Below are 20385 nucleotides of genomic sequence, written 5' to 3' on the forward strand. Positions count from 1 at the left end.
CCTTCACCTCCCCCATTCCTTGTTTTGGGAACTACATGCCCTGCTGGGTGACCCCTTCTGGCACTATCGTGAAGCTCCATCTCCCTTGGGAGCAGGGGGGCCTTAGGGCACCCAATTTGGAACAGAACTATATTGAAGCCCAATTACTGTGGCTATCATACTGGTTGATGGGTTTCTATTTGGCAGACACACGGATGTTTGCCTCCTCTTGCCCCACATTTTGAAGGTGCTTCTCCTCCACCTTCCTCACTCCCGAACTCCAGTTACCACTGATTTGCCTCTTCTGAGGGTTGCTTTGATATTCTTTAAACTTGCTCTTCGTCTCTCTGAGCACATCCTCCCATATGCCTCGGCTGTCCCGTTTCTTGGACTCCCTATGTCGGGGGCCGCCTCGCCAAGGGTCACCTTAGGAGCTAAGAGGAGGTTGGTATTACCTGCATGGGAGACCTTCAGGGCAATGGGCAGCTACTGCCGTTCAAGCCACTAGGGGAATAATATGCCCTACCCAAGGGGCCAGTTTCTCCTTTCTGCTTCTCTCCACGGGGTGCTGGAGAATACATGGGAGGTGCCAGACCCTGAACCAGGTACCCATCACCTCCTGTAAACACTTCACACTATGGGCAGAGGCCGTACATTAATCACCTGCCTTACTGGAGCTATTCATTCACACACAAAGTTATCACAGCAGTCACTGAGCGATTCTGAGAGGGGGAATTTGGCAACCCACTTCTGGACAGTGAGTGGGAGAGGGCGCTAGCGTATCCACTAAGGGTGTCCCATATCGCCTGCCTCAAGCTCATTCAGTTCTACATCCTACATCATGCATGCTTCTCCTTGCAGCAATCTGCACAGATATTTCCTGCTGTCTCTGAACTTTGTCCTTGATGTGGCACCCCGACAGCGGACATGAAACACCTCACTTGGATTGAGCACACCTAAATACCTATTGGCCTTGAGTCCTCACACAGCTAGAATGCATGGACATCCCAAACCTTTTCACTTTGTAGGTGGGCACCTTTGGCATCTTTCCCAGACCACAGCATCATAGAGCTGCTACCCATTTTCTTGACTTGGCAATTATATTAGCTAAGAAAGCCACCACATCCCGTTGTGAGCCCCCACTCCTCCCACCTCAGCTCAGTGGCTGGAGCTGTTCACCAGGTGGACGAAGGCCGAGGCACTGCACAGGGAGGATTCACAGGGTGTGCGCCCACTGGCATCCAGGATGGGAGACCTTGCACTCTAAACTACTCAATCCACAGTAAGAGTACTCGTCAGCCTCTGATTCCCTGTCCACTCAAGGAAACTCGCTTGACACGGCTGCCCTTCCCCCACCCCCCACTTCTGGGGCACTCGTCCCCTTTCATTCTGACAGGCGATTATGACAGCTTTCCACAGCAGAGGGTGATGTCCCCCCCATGAGCCAACCCCTCTCAGTTGCTGGATCTGGCCTAATCCTCCTCTCATTGTTGCTTGCATGGCCACCTGGCCTTTATTTTTAAGGGTGGGAGTATGTAAGGGGGGGGGGAGGCCCTGGTCTGCCCGGGACAGGGGACGTTTCTCACATTGGCTCCAGCACTTATTTTTTTCTTCATCAGACTTTATGTGACTCCCACCACTGCATATCTGTACTGTTCTGACTTTATCCTGTTGTACAAATCCTTTTCCTTTTCAACCAACAAAAAAACCTCAATAAAAGGATGTGTTTAAAACTCAATACAGGGCAAACTGCTTGGTCTATTATTCAGATGGTGAACTGAGGAAAGTGTACTGAAGTAAACTAGTGATCTGGGACCTGAGCTTCCTTGAGGGCCCCCTTTATAGGTGTTTTGCAATTTCTACTAGTCCTGCTGCTACCTCCGAGCAGAGAGTGGTCCTCTGTCCTTTTCCACCCTTCTCTCCCTCTCATCCTGGAGCTCGGTTTGATGCGCTAAATTGTGGTGGTAGGCACTCTCGTCTTGCTTAGCTACTATACTTTGATTGTCATACTGATGCCCTCAGAGACCAATGTCACCCAATTTGGCCAGTGTAGGGACCCTAATTAAAATGCCACTTTCTTTCCTGTAGGACAGATACCAGTTATTCAATAGCACTGTCATAAACAGAGATAACTGGAGAGTTGCAGATAGTAGCATTGCTTTTGAACTGTGGCGGAAATCACCACATTCCAATAAATATGGTCAAACCTAAGCAAAGAAAATCCTATCCAGAGCAGGTGTAAGGCTTACTGCTCCATCTTGACCACAGACTCAATTTTTTGATTAGCTTAGCTTCAAACACAGTCATATTGTTGGTGCAGGTATTTTTCCTAGCACAACTTATGCAACATGTTTTTAGCTCCTCTCTCGTTCTCTTTCTCACCAAGACAGGGACATAACATGGAGGAGTGAGAGAGAGATAAGGATGCACCAGAGAATGTTTATGGTACAGCAGGAAACAGTTAAGTCTTGGGAGCGTACCTTGGGATATGGCCAATCTCTAAACATGCTCTTTCAACACTGACCTGGAACAGCCAACGTTTGAACAACAACTTACTGTATGGGAGAGGGAGTTTCTAGAATTCTCCTCTACAGTTTGTTTCAAGTATATAAGAGGGAAGCTTAACGGAGTTAGCCAGAACTCATTTCCAGGAGGGGACGCCTTACTAGGATCCCATTGTGGGTAGTTTTCTCTTATTGCGGTTGTTTGGGTTCACTACTTGAAGCTGGCAAAGAGATGTTGTCTATGTCAAGCCCATGGGGATGCATATTTCATTTTTATTTTTAGCTTTGCTTTGTGCATGAATATATAATCACTATATATAGATATATTATCCCTTTTTAAAGCAGTGTATTTGCTCTGTTTATTTCTATGATCATTATTATTCTACTACTGTGATTATTTCAGAAGTGCACTTGTGTTGCAACAGTCACTAATCATTGCAGCACTGGCACAGTGGTGATGTGTAAAAACAGATTGCTCGCAGGTACCACAGAACAAATTGGATGCAGTGTTATATGGACACACCTGGATACCCTCTCCGGTGATCAGTGAGTTAAAAAAATCAACATAACATATGCCATTAAAGTGGTACAGCCTCCCACACATTAAGCGACCCAGGCCCTGTGCACAACGTGAAAACTAAAAAATTATTGGCACATTCCAAAAAATCTATGAGAACTGAATCAACAATTGATCTAGGTTGCTTAAGACTACATAGGGTAGTTGATCTATGCAATAATCTCTCAGATCAGGAAGTATTAGAATGCCAGTTTTTAATGTATAAAATAATTATATATGTCACTTATTTCACACCCAAAAGTCTACTTAGTATGTACCTCAGAATGTCCGAAACTTGCTCAAGTTGCAGCACAGCTGACTTCTTTCAAATGGTAGGGTGATGCCTTAATATCGGGACATTTTTGGATGGGAAGATGGAGGAATTGACCGCATTAAATGGTAAAGATAACAAACGATTTGCAGCTGTGCCTGTAAGGATTAATGCCAATCTCTAAAGACGATAAATTATGCTGCAAATTCATTGACAAAAGAGCAATCACTAAAAACTGCTGGTCTGGTTTTCTACCGTAAATTTTCACCCAGTAAATGGAATTACTTAGATTGGCAACTGAGTCTGAGATGCCACAATCCATCTTAAAAGTCGGGCAGAACACAAATGGCACAAGAGGGGATGGGCGTAATATTCCAGACCCTTGCTTCGAAATCGGATGATCACCGGCAGATTTGGGTGGATGAATGACCTGCCACTTCAGAAAGTTCTTGAATTCTGAGGCAAGGTTCGAAAATAGGGGCAGGAATGTGGCATGGGTAATAGAATGAACATATGATGTTTATCAGATGAAGTCCCCAGGGGAAGTACTGAGTAACTTTGAGGAGATCTATCAGATTATCTCTAGCGTGCTGACATGTAATAAATCCGCTGAGGATACCCTTACCTACAGATGGTTCAACTCTGCATGTTTGGCGGCTCAGAGACACCTCAGATCTGTTATCAAAGCCTCACCTCGTAACATGGAGGACATTAGAATAGCCAGACACTCATATAAGGTGACTCTGGAGCAGCATAGGGAGGAAATAAGAAGGCGGGCCTGGGAACATATGGAAGTAGTGACTCAAGGCTTTTTGGGAAATTGTTAATCAGCCCTCCTTCAATGAGCACCACAAACCAAAGACTGAATGTCACATGTCCGCTGAACAGTGAGTAATTCACTTTATCAAGGTGTTTGACCCAGAGTGTTTTTTGTTATCCCAAACCAACTTGTCAAATCTGTCAATTTTGAATCCTAATAGAGTACTCAGTTTAAGTAATATGGCTGATAAAAATTATGTGTCAAAAGCTATTCTATTTTGCCCTGTAGGCAAGCCCCCAGGCTGAATGGTGTCCCCAGTGATATCTTTAGGCAGAACACTTCCTTCTGGACACCATTAATAACCAATGTGTTCCAAGCTGCAATAAAGGGTGATCTATCAAGATCATGGAAGGAATCCATAGTAATTCCAATCTTCTGAAAGGGAGATAGAAATCAACCAAATTGCTATCATCCCATCTCTCTTTGGATTCCACCACAAAAATATAAGGGAGGGTTATCTTCCAAAAATTAAATGTTTGGGCAGAACACAACAATTATTCTCAGAAGTTCAATATGGTTTCCGCCTTGGTATTGGTTGAAATACTAGAATAATCTCTAGATCTATCTCTATTAGTAGAGTTTCATCAAATATGGTCTTTATGGACCTCTCCTTTGCTTTTGTTATGGTTAACTGGGGGAAACTATGGGACTTGATGGAAAAATGGATGTTGATAACTCTCGGCTGGACCTACTTAGACGTTTGCATTTGGGGGACTGCAGTGAAAGTACGTTATGGCCTGGAAGGGGAACGTCCTTCTAATACAACTAGTCGAGGTAACAGGCAGGATTGCATTTTAGCACTTTTTTTATTTCCGCTTTTATAGCAATGATATCTGCTAAAAAGGTCCTCAGTGCCAGTGCTCTTTACCTAAAACAGATAAATGTGTACAACTGGTACATGTTCCTATACCACTGTAAGTCCCTAGTAGGCGGTACTCCTGGTACCTAGGGCCTGGGTACTGGAAATGGTCCCTAAGGTCTGCAGCATGTATTGTGCCACCCTCAGGGACCCCCCTAAAAAGTTGCACACAGCTGCCATTTCAGTCTGCTTGTCCTGATGCAAGCCAGTCGAAAATACGACATGGCACACCCACGGAGCCCTAAGGCAGGGTGCATTATATTAGATGTGAGGACATATCTGCATGAGCAGATATGCCCCTGTGATGTCTAATTCGATTACTGGATATTGCAAGTGAACCAATCTTAAGGTATGTACTGGGCACTCACTACATCATACCTTTAATATCAAAACAACTCATCTTAATAAATCCAGGTTGACGCTAGCCTTGGATTTATTACATTGTGCACCCAGAGGGCACTTAAGAGGTGCTTCCTGAAGCCCTATTAGTGTCTTAATGTGTTTGCTAACTGGATTCGACCACCCTGACACCACAGCATGTTTCTGATCCCCCTAGAGGTAAGAGCCCGCATTCTCAGAGGCCAGAAACAATGCGTGCTCCGGAGGAAGGTGCAATCACCAACTCTAGCAGACTGGCTAGTGAATCTGTATGCCAAGGCCAGGGACATCAATGATGCTGCCATCTTTGGTACTTTGGTATGCAGCCCCAGCTTACCCAGACTTGGGAGTTGCCACTCCCCTAAGGCCCAATTGGCACAGGACACGTGGTAAAAGTAGTTATGCAGTAAGTGTGTTCCACCTTTGGGCTAGCCACACCCCTACGGTGGCCTACCAAAAGTAGACACTCGAGGAAGGGTTCCACGATCTTGACTTTGTTGGAACTAGGAATTCTGGGACAGGGTTATGACCACTTCTCAGAGGAAGTGGTCATATAGGGGGTGTAGTCCTCATAAAGGTAAGTAGCCTATTGGCTACTACTCTACGTTCCGCTAAATGCTAAACACCCTAAATTGAGTATTTAGGTTGCCTGCTGACACCAGAACAGATATGTCTGACCCAAAAAAGAAGAGGACAAAGAAGAGATAAAGCAAGAAATGTGTGTGACTGGTAGACTTTTGGAACGAAACCCTGCCTGCCTACCAATTTCTGTCCCGACAATCGTGACATCGCAACATCCTGACCTGTCCTGCAGCTGTGGGGACCCCAAAAGCCTCAGAGGTCCTCTAGCACTTCACCAGCCCATCAGCATCTCCCTTGGAGAGGAGGAGCCACTTCCCTACTTCCTGCATGCACCAACTGCAAAGGCTAGTCCACCGATCAGCTGACCCCCAGGTCCACTGACGTAGTAGCCATCCAGGAGGAGGTCACCATGCTCCCAGAATGTCAGTCCTGTCTCCGCACCAAGTGAGAAGACACCAGGACCAACTGGAGCCATCCTGCACCAATGCCTGGGGTACCGGACCCCTTGCAGCAACTAAAACTTCTTAAAGTTTAATCCTGATTCCAACGTTGCAACGAAGACCAACCATCGCAGAGGACACCAGCATCGCAGAGGACATTGTCCAGAGGAGTTCAGCTGCCTTGTTTTGTCCCTCTTCTTGCAGGTCCACCAAAGAACAGTGGAAGACTTGATGCAGGAGCACCGACGACCAAGATCCGATGCACTCGAGCTCCATGGCCTGGGTCCACGACAAGCAATGGCGCTCCCTTGCTCCCAGGACCCTCACCGACCAAGGTCCCCATTGGGAGCTCCCGGACTAGTCTCCCCCATGCAGTCTCTTTCTAGGTGGCCCCCCTCGTTGCCAACCGTGCGGTGCACAAGACTCCCGACTCAACAAGCACCGCTGCACCCGGACGCCTCATGGCAGGGAAAACTATATAGCTGGTCTTGCTTGTGACCATGCACCCCTAGCACCATACAAGCTGCGGGGGACCACTGAGAACTATTTGCAGGGACCCCTATACAGGAAAAGAACTTTGGAACCTTTAACACGTAAAAAGCGCATTTGAGGAAAAGTGTTCCTTACCTGCTAAATCAATCCAATTGTAAAAGTATATATCTTCTTGAAAGTATTCTGGTATTGAAACAATAAAAACAAAATAACTGTTTTTCTTAACATTGGTCTCAAGTTCCTTCTTGAGTGTGTGTTTCATGTGTTCAACAAATGCTTAGCACTACCCTCTGATAAGCCTAACTGCTTGGCCACACTACCACAAAATCGCTTTTGGGATTATTATTTGTACCCCTGTAAACCAATATGGGTCGCTTGTAGTATCTGCATAGCATACCCCTATATTTGGTACACTGCATAGATAGCCAGATTCCCACATTAAGGATCAAAAGATGCTGGAGAATCTTCGTGCCAAATTAGCAGATGTCTTTGAAAGACTTTTGACATACTCTCACAAGCAATGGCCTAAACAGTGGTTCTAAACCCGCGGTCCGCGGATGCCTTCTCAAAGGTCTGTGGCAGCTTAGAAAATTAAATATTGTTAACAGGTAAGCAACGTGGAGTGCAAGTACATCAAATAGAGTATAGTACAGCATGGCTAAAATACATTTGATAGGTCAATACGTCACATGCAGGTGAGGCCTGCAACCTATGAAAGCCCACGCAAGTCACACTCGAAGAAACTATATATTTGCAGTTTGTGTTCTGCTTTCCAATAACAGACCTCACCAAATATTAATATCTAGGTGCCCAAACTCAAGGTGTTAACAGGTTAATATCACTAAATGAAAGATATGTGGAGATTTCTCAAATGAAGTTCAAACTGCAATATGCCGACTCACACACAACAGTAATTCATAAAATAGCTAAAACAGCATGCTTACCCAGTTGGTTATTTCGCCTCGCTTGCATTTATCGATACAGAGTATTGCGACAAAATTAATTGTGCCTTTTCTTCTGCCTTTATACACAACTGACTTGCTTCCTCTACCAATTTCTTCATACAAAATAAAGTTCTCCATCTTCAAAACTTTTAATTATAAAGATTATTGAAATCTAGTCCAGTGTCGCGGAATTCCTGCAAAAAAAAGACAAAGATAACACAAACGTGAGGTTTTCTTGGCCATACTGATTTACAAACATATAATACTGTGTGAGGTTTCTGGACAGCTGAGGTACAAAGGTAAAGAAAGTTTAATAATTAAGGCAGTTAGTCCGACAGAATGAGAGATCAGTGGTTCATTGTTCTCTTATTAGTTGAAGGCCCAGGACAAAAGAAATGAAAACATACATTTACATATGTAGTACAATCCAACATTATGCAGAAATAAAATAAACCGGCCAAACACACATGCACACTAAGCTCTCTCCAACCCGCTGTTGCCAGGTTGGAGACAGCAAGCAGAGACTGCCACTCTGCGCTCTGGCGTTCCGGCCAGTCTGAACGCTGTTGTCATGCTGCCAGCAGCATGAAAGCAGCATTCAGACTGGCTGCATGGCAGGCTGGAGCCTGTGCCTGCTGCTGCAGTTATGGCGCAGTTAGTCACGTTGGTGGCAGCGGCGAATCAATTGTTTTTTTAAAATATATAATTCTTTTTTCTCCCGCTCACCCGCAACGGCGTACCGCACCGCCCCTTAAACACGCCGCAAGACACTCCTGTAAAAGCTATACTTTGGTTCATGCTATAATCTCTCATTCACATTAGGTCAATGCTGCAAACATATACAGAAACATTTTGAGCACAGGTCTAATACAGAAAGTGCCCACAGAGCCTTATTCAGGACAATTAGTAATATTTTCATTTACATTACCTAACGCTGCCTGGACAATACAGTTAATTTGAGTGATACAAATGCCAGCTGATCCTAAACACTGAGAAGACTGGTGTTTAAAGATGTGCCCCTGGCCACTTCCCTTGACTCTGATGGGCCGTGCAGCATTGCATAAAACGATCACTCTGCCCAAGCTGCTTTAGGTGCTGCAGAATACCCCCTTTCTGGTCACAGAGAGCTACTTTCTTAGCAGTCACAGAACGCTCAGGACCTTCCTGTGGGATGGCGGCACCCCGAGAGTGGCATTGCAGACACATCATTGCTCAGTTTATAATGGGGCACTTGCACTCCCTGATTGAAACTGTACAGTAGGGTCAGCCAGCTACAGAAACAGCATTGGAAGGAAAGACATGTCTCCAATATGTCCAGGGGAAACGGGCTTGGCAGGTTCTGCCAGGGCCCACCCAGGCGACGTTGGAGGTGTGGGACGGGGCAGTAAGAGACCTGGGGTTTCAGGGAAAGCGTATGCTGAACACCCCTTTGTGGAGAGAGACTCTCTGGCCCGACGTGGGTAGGCTAATGGGCTTCCAGTGATGGGAACGGATTGGAAAGGAGACAGTGGGTGATCCAGTCTCTCTTGAGGGGGTGGGAGAGCTCAAGCTGTTTGAATGTTCGAAGATTTGCAGCATGAATATGCTCTGGACACCCCTACTAGTATCAACAGCTCTCCCATGCTTTGAGAAGGTGTGGGGGCAGTGGAAATCATATGTTCTGATGGATGACAACTTGGTGGCAATGGTGGGGGAGTCCATGCCTCAAGATGAGATTGAGGTGGTGGCTGGCAGTGGGGTGTATAGGAGGAGCTTTGGGGTTTGGGTAAGTGCAAGCTTTACTGTTATTGTATTGTTTTGGAGAAAGAAAACGAATAAACATATTTTACACAAAAAAATTGCCCTTTTATCCTTCTTCTACATGATTCGCAAAATACAAAAAGAGAAGTGTTCAGAGCTGCCAAGAGCTCCATGCCATGTGACAGATTCAGCTAGTCCCACCTTTTTAGTATTCAGCACTTTGAATGTTCTAATTGTATTTCCAGTTATAAGCATTGAGAAGGTGAAAGTCAATGTAAGTCCATATGCATATGTCCATTATGCACTATTGAAAGAAAAATTAAAAAGTTACCAGCAATTTGCTCTGCCTCAAGAGTGGAACGCAAGAGTGGAACGACTGATGAGTTACCTTGAAGAATGATATTCATTGATACTCAATGTCTCCCAAAATGCGAGAAGTTTTCACTGAGAAGGACCCAAATCACAGTTTCCAGGTACAATGTTCAAAATACCTCTGCACAACCCATTTGTTCTTATAGTCCATTCAGAAAGTTTCCAGGGACATCAGATCTCTTTAGGACCCTGCGTCAGGGCCAAAACAAAATCCATCATTGTCAACAGTTGCACAAGTTCTTCCTGTTCCATCCTACAACTCCAAAACTACTAGGAACAGCTTACAGTACCACAGGACACACTTAGCAGTGACTGGCCAGGCTAAATCACACAATCACTCACTTCAGTAAGTTCTTCAGTTCCCAGTTCCAATTGGTCTGCTAGTTCTTCACCAAAGATGCCCATCTACTTCCCCCTGGAATTACAGGAGTTCTACTGTGACTCCGGAGAAGTGCTTCCAAAGCTTGAATCCAAGTAAAAGCATGCTCTAATGCTTTGGTTCACTCTCAGGAAGACAGCAAAAGGCTTACGCTTCTTGTTTTCATCCAAATCCAGTTGTGTTGTGATTCATGGCAGTGGGAGCACCATGAAATAGCAGCACATCAGCAATTGTTGGAGGAGAGTTAACTTATCCCTCATAAGTTACCCTAGGGGACCTTTCCCAATCCACAGCCTACAGTGTTTCTCTAACTGGGGTAAGGCAATCCCAGGATGGGAAAAATCCCATTTGCACTGTTGGGGTTCTGCCAGTCCTCCCAGGGGCTGGCCTATTAAAATGTTAACTCCCTTTCATTTTCAACAGAAAACCTATCCATACCGATAGTGTGCCTAGGTCACCTGCTGGGGGGACCTGCTACAAGAAAAGCAAGCACTGAAAGCAAGCATATACGAGATCATTGTTTAGTATAAACATGTTACTGTTAGAGTTTCCACTGTCCTCTTTGCTGGCAGTTGGTGTAATCTTTTATCTCCATCTACCTCACACTTCTAAATACCTATAGGTGGATGATCCTGTAATAGACTCCATTTCCCCCTTTCTCCCTACTAGAAGCGTACACACATGCAGCTGCCTGAATCTCTGATGGGTGCCTTTTTCAACCTTTTGCCAATGCTTCGGAAAGCTAATTATAGCCATTGCAGGAGGTGAGAGCCTGGTAGACTAAGGCCATGATTTAGATTTTGGTGGACGGGTTACTCAGTCACAGAGGTGATGGATATCCAGTCTGCTGAAATATAAATCCCATTAGTTCCTGCTTCCCCCCCCCCCCTCCCTTTGACAACTGTGGCAGCTGGTGCTGTCCTTACTTACAAACCAAATATGTCAACTGAAGTTAAACAGTTATTTATAGTGTTTAAGAGGGAGAGAACATGCTCTGTGATTAGGAGTGTCCCAAGGCCCAGGTTCATAATATGCTATTAAGTCCAGCCTCAATATAGTAAAACAGCTGTGGATGAGACGTGGAAAGGTAAATTCTCCAAAGTCTAACAGCAGCATGCAAAATAGAAGTACCTAACATGCTCTTGCTAAAACATCAATCCTATGTTCGTTTAACCTATATGGCTTGGCTAGTCCTCTTGGGATGTATGCATGATCTAAATTGTTTTTAGTATTCAATGCACTACCCCTTAAAATCTTGGAGTGCTCATTATCTGGCTTAACAAAATTATTATGTACCATACAAAAAGAATTGGCATGAGCTTTAAAAGGGGTAGTTTGGAGACTAGATATTTCCCTTCCTCACTTTAGAAATAGAACATCCTGTGTTAAAGAGAGACTGAGACCACCACTTCCAAAAAATACCATCTGCTATTACTCCCTCTGACTACACTCACCAATAAACACAGCAAATATTATGTACATTAAAAGGAAGGCATTATGAAAATATGTCAAAGGATAAATATGCCACAAGATAACTCTGAGTCTTGATGTGGAGAGAAACACAATGCTTTGGGATGCCATTCTTAAAGTGGAAGCAATGTCTCACAGGAGGGGGTACCATGGAAACTCTGGAACTCACAAAACTAAAAGAAACCCATTTCTTATAAGCCTACATTGAGTAAATTGAGGTAAAGGAGTCAGACACTGGAAAGACAGTTCGCAAATTAAAGATCAGATTAAGGGTTACCACTGAATTACTAAGCAGCAACGCTGCATCAAACATAAGAGGGCCGCCTTATCTTTTTCTTAAATCAGAGATAGATGTTACTCTACAGTCCCTCTAAAAAGCCCCAAAGCCCACCCTACCAGATTAAGATGGAAAAATGCCACTGATATCGGAGAAAAAAAATAAAAACATACACCGCATATGAACATTTTATCCATATGTAATCATGCAGACTGGCTGCATTGCGTAAAAAAGTGGACAGAGGAACTAGAAATGTCCCTAAAACCTGCAAGTTGCATTAAGCACATTCTCTTAAAAGCTAAACAGTTTTTTTTCTTCTTTTTTTGCTAAAAATCTAATGCAGTGAATAGCCAATTCCCACAGCATCTATTCATTACAAACAGACTGTGAGGCTCAGCTTTATCCCCTTGGCCGCCAAGGATGTAATGGTTACGTCCGGTGGCGCGGCGCTGAGGCACCATGGATGTAGCCATTACGTTCTGGGACTGGCCTTCAGGGGAAGCGCTAGCGCTCCCCCGAGCGCCAAGGGCAGGGCTGGAAGAGGAAATATCTTACCCTTCCACCCCCAACCTCCCCCTCTCTGATGACGTCAGTGTGCGATCAGAGGGTGCCAGACGCGCTGGAAGCCATTTGCTTCCAGCGCATCACGGGAACAGGAGGTGAGTTTCTCCTCCGGCCGGGGAGGATTGCACAGAAAGAGCTATCATGGGAAAGGGTTTTAATTACCCTCGATCTCTCTTTCAGCATTCCTGCTGCCCAATTGCGATACAATCGGGCAGCAGGAATGCCCACTAGCCACCAGAGATTTTGTTTATGTGGGCATTTTTGTGGGCATTTTATGTGTCGGGAGTGGCCCCTTGGGCAAGGGTCACTCCCTTATGGGGAATAATGTTTTTTTCCGATTCTGCCACCCTTGGGGGCCAGATCGACCTCTTATTTGGGGCAGAAGCCACTAGAAACCATTTTTTGTGTTTTTTTTATTGTGTGGGGGGGCAGCCCCTTGGGCAGGGGTTGCCCCCACCAAAGGGGACAAAACACTGTTGGGCAGTTCTGTCCCCCTGGGGGGCAGATCGGCCTATTTTGTTTTAGGCATCTGCCCCCAAAGGGGGCAGAAACCACTTAGCGTCAGATATATTGTTGTGTTTTGTGTTGGGGGTGGCCCCTTGGGCAAGGGTCGCCCCTCAAAGGGGGCTATATATTTTATGCCATTTCTGTCCCCAAGGGGGGCCAGATAGGCCTATTTTTTCCCTTTGTTTTTTTGTGTTTGGGGGCAAAGCACTGTTGGGCAGTTCTGCCCCCCTTGGTGGCAGATCGGCCTTTTCTTTTAGGCCCAGGGTGCAGAATCCACTTAGCACCGGGGGGGGGGGGGGGGGGGGGGGGGGGGGGGGGAAAGAGAGAGAGAGAGAGAGGAGAGAGAGAGAGGAGAGAGAGAGAGGAGAGAGAGAGAGAGAGAGAGAGAGAGAGAGAGAGAGAGGAGAGAGAGAGAGAGAGAGAGAGAGAGAGAGAGAAAGAGAGAGAGAAAGAGAGTGTGTGTGTGTGTGAGAGTGAGTGAGTGTGTGTGTGTGTGTGTGTGTGTGTTTTTGTGGGGGGGAGGCTGTTGGGCAAGGGGCTGCTCCCCAAGGGGGTGCAATATTATTTTACACCATTTTTGCCCCCCTTGGGGGCAGATTGGCCTATTAATTTTAGGCCCATCTGCCCCCCCCCCCCCCAAGGAAGGCAGAAGCCACTAAGGCACCAGGGATTTTTTTGGGGGGGGGTTGGGGGGGGGTGGAGAGCCTTGGGCAAGAAATTCAGCACAGCACTGGTGGCCATGGGGGTAGATCAGCCTAGTTTGTTTAGGCCCACCAGGGAAAATTTCTAAATGTTTGGTGGCGGGGTGTTTGTCAACTCGCGAAAGTGTCTGCATTTGTGATTATAACAGTTAATTTTTCTCCTTCTTGTTCTAGTGCAAAGCTTTTGCTTCCTTTGCTGTGGCTTGTTGCGGTTTTGGCAGTGGTTGACCAGGGGTTTGCGTAGTTCCGTGTTTTTGGTAAGTAAACACAATTTACTCTAAATGACTATTGCTGCCATGCACAAATGACATTTTGTAAGTAGTGTACTAAATGCAGGATTGTGTGTGAAATTGTCTTTAGATTAATGCTCAATGATATTTGTGTTGTCTTATGTGTACTTTTCTTTTCTTTTTTCTTTTTAGTGGGATATCATTGGTGATTTGCTGTGGCTGTGCAGAGTAGTTGCTGGGGAGTTTAGTTTTTTCAGGCAAGTCAGTGGTATAGTTTTAGGGTTTATAACTCTTAGTGATAAAGCTACACTTTGTTTATTACTTATCTTACACAGTGCTGGTTGTTGGTGATGCATTTGTCCAGTTACTTTTCGTAGGAAGGATCATGGCTAGCCATAGGATGACCACTCAGCAAGTTGTTGGTGTGCTTTTTGAGTCGTTTTTGGACCATGATTATGAAACTGACTCTGTATCTGATGCAGAGGAGGAAGTACAAGATTCTGGAAGTGAATTTTTTTGTCAGAGAGGAATCGTCTGATGTTGAAACCACTCTTAGTTCTGATGAAGTGCCTGTTTTAGAGGAGGACATTGATATGCCAATGGTGCAGCAGCCAGCGGCTGAAAGGCTTCCCATTAGAAGACCTGAACTCTGGGTTGCCCCAAACATGAAGCAGCCACAGTTGCCTGCCTTTACTAGTCTCCCAGGGCATAGAGTGAGTGCAAAAAAACAGGTCTGTTTTCTTTGGGAAAATGTGATGTGTCCATGTTGTGTTTTGGGGCATTTCCTGTCGCGGGCACTAGGCTTACCACCCAAGTGAGGTACAATTTTATTTTATTGAATCGGGAAACTTGGGTGAACGCTGGGTGAAAGGAAATTTGTGACTCCTCTCAGATTCTAGAACTTTGTCACCGAAATGTGAGGAAAAAGTGTTTTTTGTCAAATTTTGAGGTCTGCAAAGGATTCTGAGTAACGGAACCTGGCAAGAGCCCCACAAGGTCACCCCATCTCGGAAACCCCTAGGAGACTAGTTTTAAAAAAAATCCACAGGTTGGGTAGGTTTCCCAAGGTGCCAGCTGAGCTAAAGGCCAAAATCCACAGCTAGGCACTTTGCAAAAAACACGTCAGATTTCAATGTAAAAATGTGACGTGTCCATGTTGCTTTTCCTGTCGCAGGCATTAGGCCTCCCCACGCAAGTGAGGTACCATTTATATTGGGAGACTTGGTGGAATACAGAATATAAGAACAAGTGCAATTGCCCGGTGTCTTTCTCTACATTTTTTCCTTCCAAATGTAAGACAGTGTGTAAAAAAGAAGTCTATTTGAGAAATGTCCTATAATGCACATGCTAGTACGGGGACCCCGGAATTCAGAGATGTGCAAATAACCACTGCTTCTCAACACCTTATCTTGTGCCTATTTTAGAACTACAAAGGTTTCCTTGATACCTATTTTTGACTCTCTATATTTCAGCAAATGAATTGCTGTATACCCGGGTAAACAATGAAAACCCTTTGCAAGGTGCAGCTCATTTATTAGCTCTGAGTACCTAGGGTTCCATGATGAACCTACAAGCCCTGTATATCTCCACTACCAGAAGAGTCCAGCAGACGTAACGGTATATTGTTTTTGAAAATCTGACATGGCAAGAAAAAGTTACTGAGTAAATCGTGGGGAAAAAAATGCTGTTTTTTCACCTCAATTTGAATATTTTTTGTTTATATTTCAGCTGTTATTTTCTATAGGAAAACCTTGTAGGATCTACACAAATGACCCCTCACTGAATTCAGAATGTTAATCTACTTTTCAGAAATGTTTAGCTGTCGGGATCCAGCATTAGTTTCACACCCATTTCTGTCACTAACTGAAGGAGGCTAAAAGCACAAAAAATAGTAAAAATGTGTTATGTCCCAGTAAAATGCCAAAATTGTGTTGAAAAAATGTGGTGGTCTGATTCAAGTTTGCCTGTTCCTGAAAGCTGGGTCGATGGTGATTTTAGCACTGCAAACCCTTTGTTGATGCCATTTTCAGGGAAAAAACCACAAGCCTTCTTCTGCAAGCCCTTTTTCCCAATTTTTTTTTTTTTTTTAAACGAAATTTTTGCTGTATTTTGGCTAATTTCTTGGTCTCCTCCAGGGGAACCCACAAACTCTGGGTACCTCTAGAATCCCTAGGATGTTGTAAAAAAGGATGCAAATTTGGCGTGGGTAGCTTATGTGGACAAACAGTTATTTGTTTTCAAAGTTATACTACATCATTGTTTTCACACTAACAATGCTATATGCAGGATTACTCAGTCAAGGACATGTGAGTAGGACTCCGGTGACGAATTAAACTAACACCCTGCTCCTACACCTCATGGGAAAAATTAAATTAGGAGAGAGGTAGAAAAGGGTATTTAAGGTAGGGTACACTGAGGAAAGGTGAATATTAATTGTCAACAAACAAAGGGAGGAATTCCTGAAAGAAAATAGCAATTTGTAAAAATCCTCAAATATTCTAAATGACAAATACATTTTAGAAGTGCACAGTCGACACTTAGCCTTCTAACTATTAATACAATTAACTACAGCTTAGCCTGCCCACAACCACCCATGCAATGGTACAGTGATAACTGAACTGTGAAACCCAATCCTCCAACCAATCAGGATGCACCCTTCCCACAATTAAGACTACTTTTCCAAGAAATCATCCTAGCAGGCACTAGAACTTCTGGTTGTAATCTAACTTTCTCAGCACAACCTTCATCGATGTTAATGGAGGACACTTGATCAATGAATGCTCCTAGTCCATGAACTTGCATAGAGAAGACGTTCTAATCTTCAGTTTGTAATTCTGTTACTACTTTTAGTTGTCATCCTCTATCTATAAGACTCTCTTGATGGTCTCTACATAACTTGAAACTCTGTATAGAACTCATTCACCCATTGGATGTAACTCACACTATATAAAGCCACAAAATTCAATAAATGCATAATGTAGGAACAGCAGAAATTACACCCGTTATGCTTAATTAACAAGTTACTTACCTTCAGAAACTATGTATCTGGTAGAGAAAGGATCGAGCCACAGATTCCTTACTTAGAATCTTCCCCATAGCGCCAGCCTGGATCCGGAAACTTTTTTTCCCCTCCAGTACGTCTGGGTGTCAGCAGAGGGCGTCTCACAACTCCATAATGACGTTGTCTGCCAGATGTGACGTCAATAGAGGTCCATATAACTTCCCACGACTTGGTGACGTCAGTTTCTTCTGTGACTATTTTCAACGCTCAAAAAAATGGTGGAGCCACAATAAAAATTGGTAATAGAAACAGGGTCATCACATAAAAGAGACCCTTGTGTCAATTATCACCCAAGTCTTAAACCTAGGTATAGATTTTCAATATGAAATCTACGGAGACCACAGAGGAAATCGGTTAAAAGAGCAGGGAGGAAAGGAGGGTTGTTAAGGAATCTGCGGCTAGATTCTGTCTCTACCAGATGCATAATTACCAATTGTCTAGAAAAACGTGAAAAGAACGACAAACATAAGAAGGTATGTGAGCCTTAACATATTGCACTACCAAGGGACTCCACAGAGGAATCACTGATTAGGAGTCAAGACCGTAAAAAATATAGAATGAAGAAAGCTACGTGAACATGAGCAATCAGTGTAAAAGGCAAACAGCAGTACCTAAGATAAAGTTACTTGCTCCTTTAAATGAGTGAAACCCCATGTGCAAACATAACAGCAAGACTCTGGAAATGACCGCAGCATTGTGATCATAAAGACAAAAAAAGCGGATAAGAAAGACTACCCACAATTGCATGACAGTAGCAGCAACTGAGCTAGTGGGTATACATCTATCAATTCCTAGATGTTGACCATAATTACAGGATCCATGCTGCTGGAACACAGAGTAGCATAACTGGCCACGGAGCAGAACCTCTCCCCTTGGAAAAGTATATACCAATCAGACCGACATCAAAAGGTAACATAATAGAGTACCTTGCAGAGAAAACAGATAGTTCCCCCCAGTGAAGAGAACAAGACTAATCATGTAGCATATAAAATACTTTACCCCCAGGAAAAGTAGCATACATAACAAAAACATCATCAAGATGCATAAACTACACATCTACTGGCATAGGAGGGTAGAACCAACGCCTATGTAGTTCCAAGTATATTTGGAAACATGTGCACACATACATACTTATAAATATATATATATATAGATAGATAGATAGATAGATAGATAGATAGATAGATAGATAGATAGATAGATAGATAACGCCTATAGATGTATCTGTAGTGTGGTTAGTTTTACGTATCCTTTGCGCATTAGCTTCAGGCTTTAGGCCTTTGTGCACTTTGCCCTGAATGTATTTTATTAATTTGCTGACAGCTTAGAGCCTCTGTGCACTTTGCTCTAAATGCTTTTTATTAGGCTTCGTACTGTTATTTTCCAAATAGCCAGTTCTACGGTGTTGTTTGTTAATTCATATCACACTGTTTTGCCTACTTCAGCACTGGAGTTCTCCATAACATATTCACTCTGTGCTTCAGTCAAGGATACAGTCTGGTACATTGCCGATAGAAGTGGTAGGAGTTTAGATTTGGCATTCCTGCGTAGGGACATTTTGTGATCACAATGACATGTTAGTTATAAAATCACTTCCTTGTCCCAATACACGCAAGAGGGAGATTCCGACCAGGGAACCACAACTAGACGCTGACTGCTTCGTTGCAGATGCTGAACCAGATCATAGGCCTTTGCTCAGGTATGAGGGCTGATGTCTCCCCAGTGATTCAGAAAGGCAAGCTAGAAGCTTAACATGCTGTGCTCTAAATAGAACAAGCAGAGGGAGAGTAGAAACTGTTAGGCACTATGATAGCTTTGTTCTTATGTTTTACTCTCCTGGTGACTATTTCAATCCTACTGTGTTGTATTGTTCTGGTTATTGCGGCTCACGCCTTATTATCTAAAATACAGTTGTTTTATTAAAACATTATATAAAACTTATACTGTCTATCATTTGTATATGAGATCATATTGTAAATGAGAAGAGTTGGTTTGGATCTGAGTGACCACGACTTCCCTGAGAAGTTCCAAAGATGTCATGCGCTCGGCTGCCCAATCATCTCTTCCCCGTGGGAGAAATGAGGCACTGCTAGTTAGCCGGAGCAAACACCGGATTTAGGGTGACAGAGTTCCTTACACGTGGGTCAGACTCAGTCCCCCACACCGTTATCGATCCTGCTGCCTAGAAATCCAGTAGTCTCATTTAGGATAATGAGAGCCCACGCAACATATCTATCTATCCTTCACTGAAAGTGATTTAACTTTCACTTTATTCATTTATTTTTGTTTTTAGGCTTGAAAGGCCTTTCTATAGAAGTGGAAATGGAGGTCAATATAGGATCAAAGGATGTAGCAGAAAGACCACAATGATAAAACTATAAAACTGACTAGATATTAAGGAAAAGAATCAGTCCGAATTTAATGAAAATATCCAATAACAACACACCTCCAAGTGTGAATTCACCTGCAAGAATAGAGTCAAGTAAAAAGAAAGCAATTGTACATATATGAGGTACCAATAATAAGCGTTAACAAATATGACAGATATATGATCCTCAGAGAAAAAGAAGAACCCCTGAAAGGGGCAGAATCCTTCCAAAGGACTGAAGTCTTACACGTAAAGGCAACAAATGTAAAAGAACTCCACAGAGTTCAATAACAAGAAGTCTACAAAATAGACTAAGCTAAATTGACAAAGAGGTACATGTCCATAAAGAAGACATGTAGTATGGACTGATAACAATGTGCAAAGAATAGTTCGACACTATAGAAAAGTCAACATCAAAGTGAAGAAAATACGTAAACTACAAGGAATACCCTATAAAACCAAAACAAGGAAGGTCTGAAAATCCTGAAGGAGAGAGTGATATCAGAGGAAAAAGATAAATGTACCCGTCAAAGATTGAAGCACAAAAGCTAACCTATTTGACAGTAAGAGATGTAGTGACCAATACTCTCAGTGGCATAGAAACCCAAACAGCTGGTAATATCCCCAGTTCTCTATAAGGGATACTAGTAAAATGGTATAAATGCAAACATTAGAAAAACTGTCTGCCATGGGAGAAATGGGGAAAACACATGAAAGTTGAAATTAGGTATAAATGCTCATTAGCATACTAACAAAGGGCGTTAATACCCCACTCAGTATGATATATATCAGACAGGTAATGACTCTTAAGCATAAACTTGTCTTCAGAGTGAAGCAAATGATAACACCTTACATCAAGTGGGCTATAAATGATAACTTCGAATTGAGCAA

The 20385-nt window shown here is 43.6% G+C and overlaps 1 protein-coding gene across 2 annotated transcripts in view; it reads right to left on the reverse strand.

The window, feature by feature from the left end:
- The window catches only part of ULK4 (unc-51 like kinase 4), a 1615551-nt gene that overhangs the window by 1546915 nt on the left and 48251 nt on the right, over positions 1-20385 (reverse strand). For both annotated transcript variants that reach the window (XM_069211486.1, XM_069211487.1), the window contains exon 2: positions 7826-8019. In XM_069211486.1, coding sequence (XP_069067587.1) covers positions 7826-7963 — 138 coding nt within the window. In that variant the 5' untranslated portion in view covers positions 7964-8019. The remainder of the gene's footprint in view (positions 1-7825; positions 8020-20385) is intronic.

The sequence above is a fragment of the Pleurodeles waltl genome, chromosome 10 (assembly GCF_031143425.1).
Source record: "Pleurodeles waltl isolate 20211129_DDA chromosome 10, aPleWal1.hap1.20221129, whole genome shotgun sequence".
Classification (NCBI taxonomy): Eukaryota; Metazoa; Chordata; class Amphibia; order Caudata; family Salamandridae; genus Pleurodeles; species Pleurodeles waltl.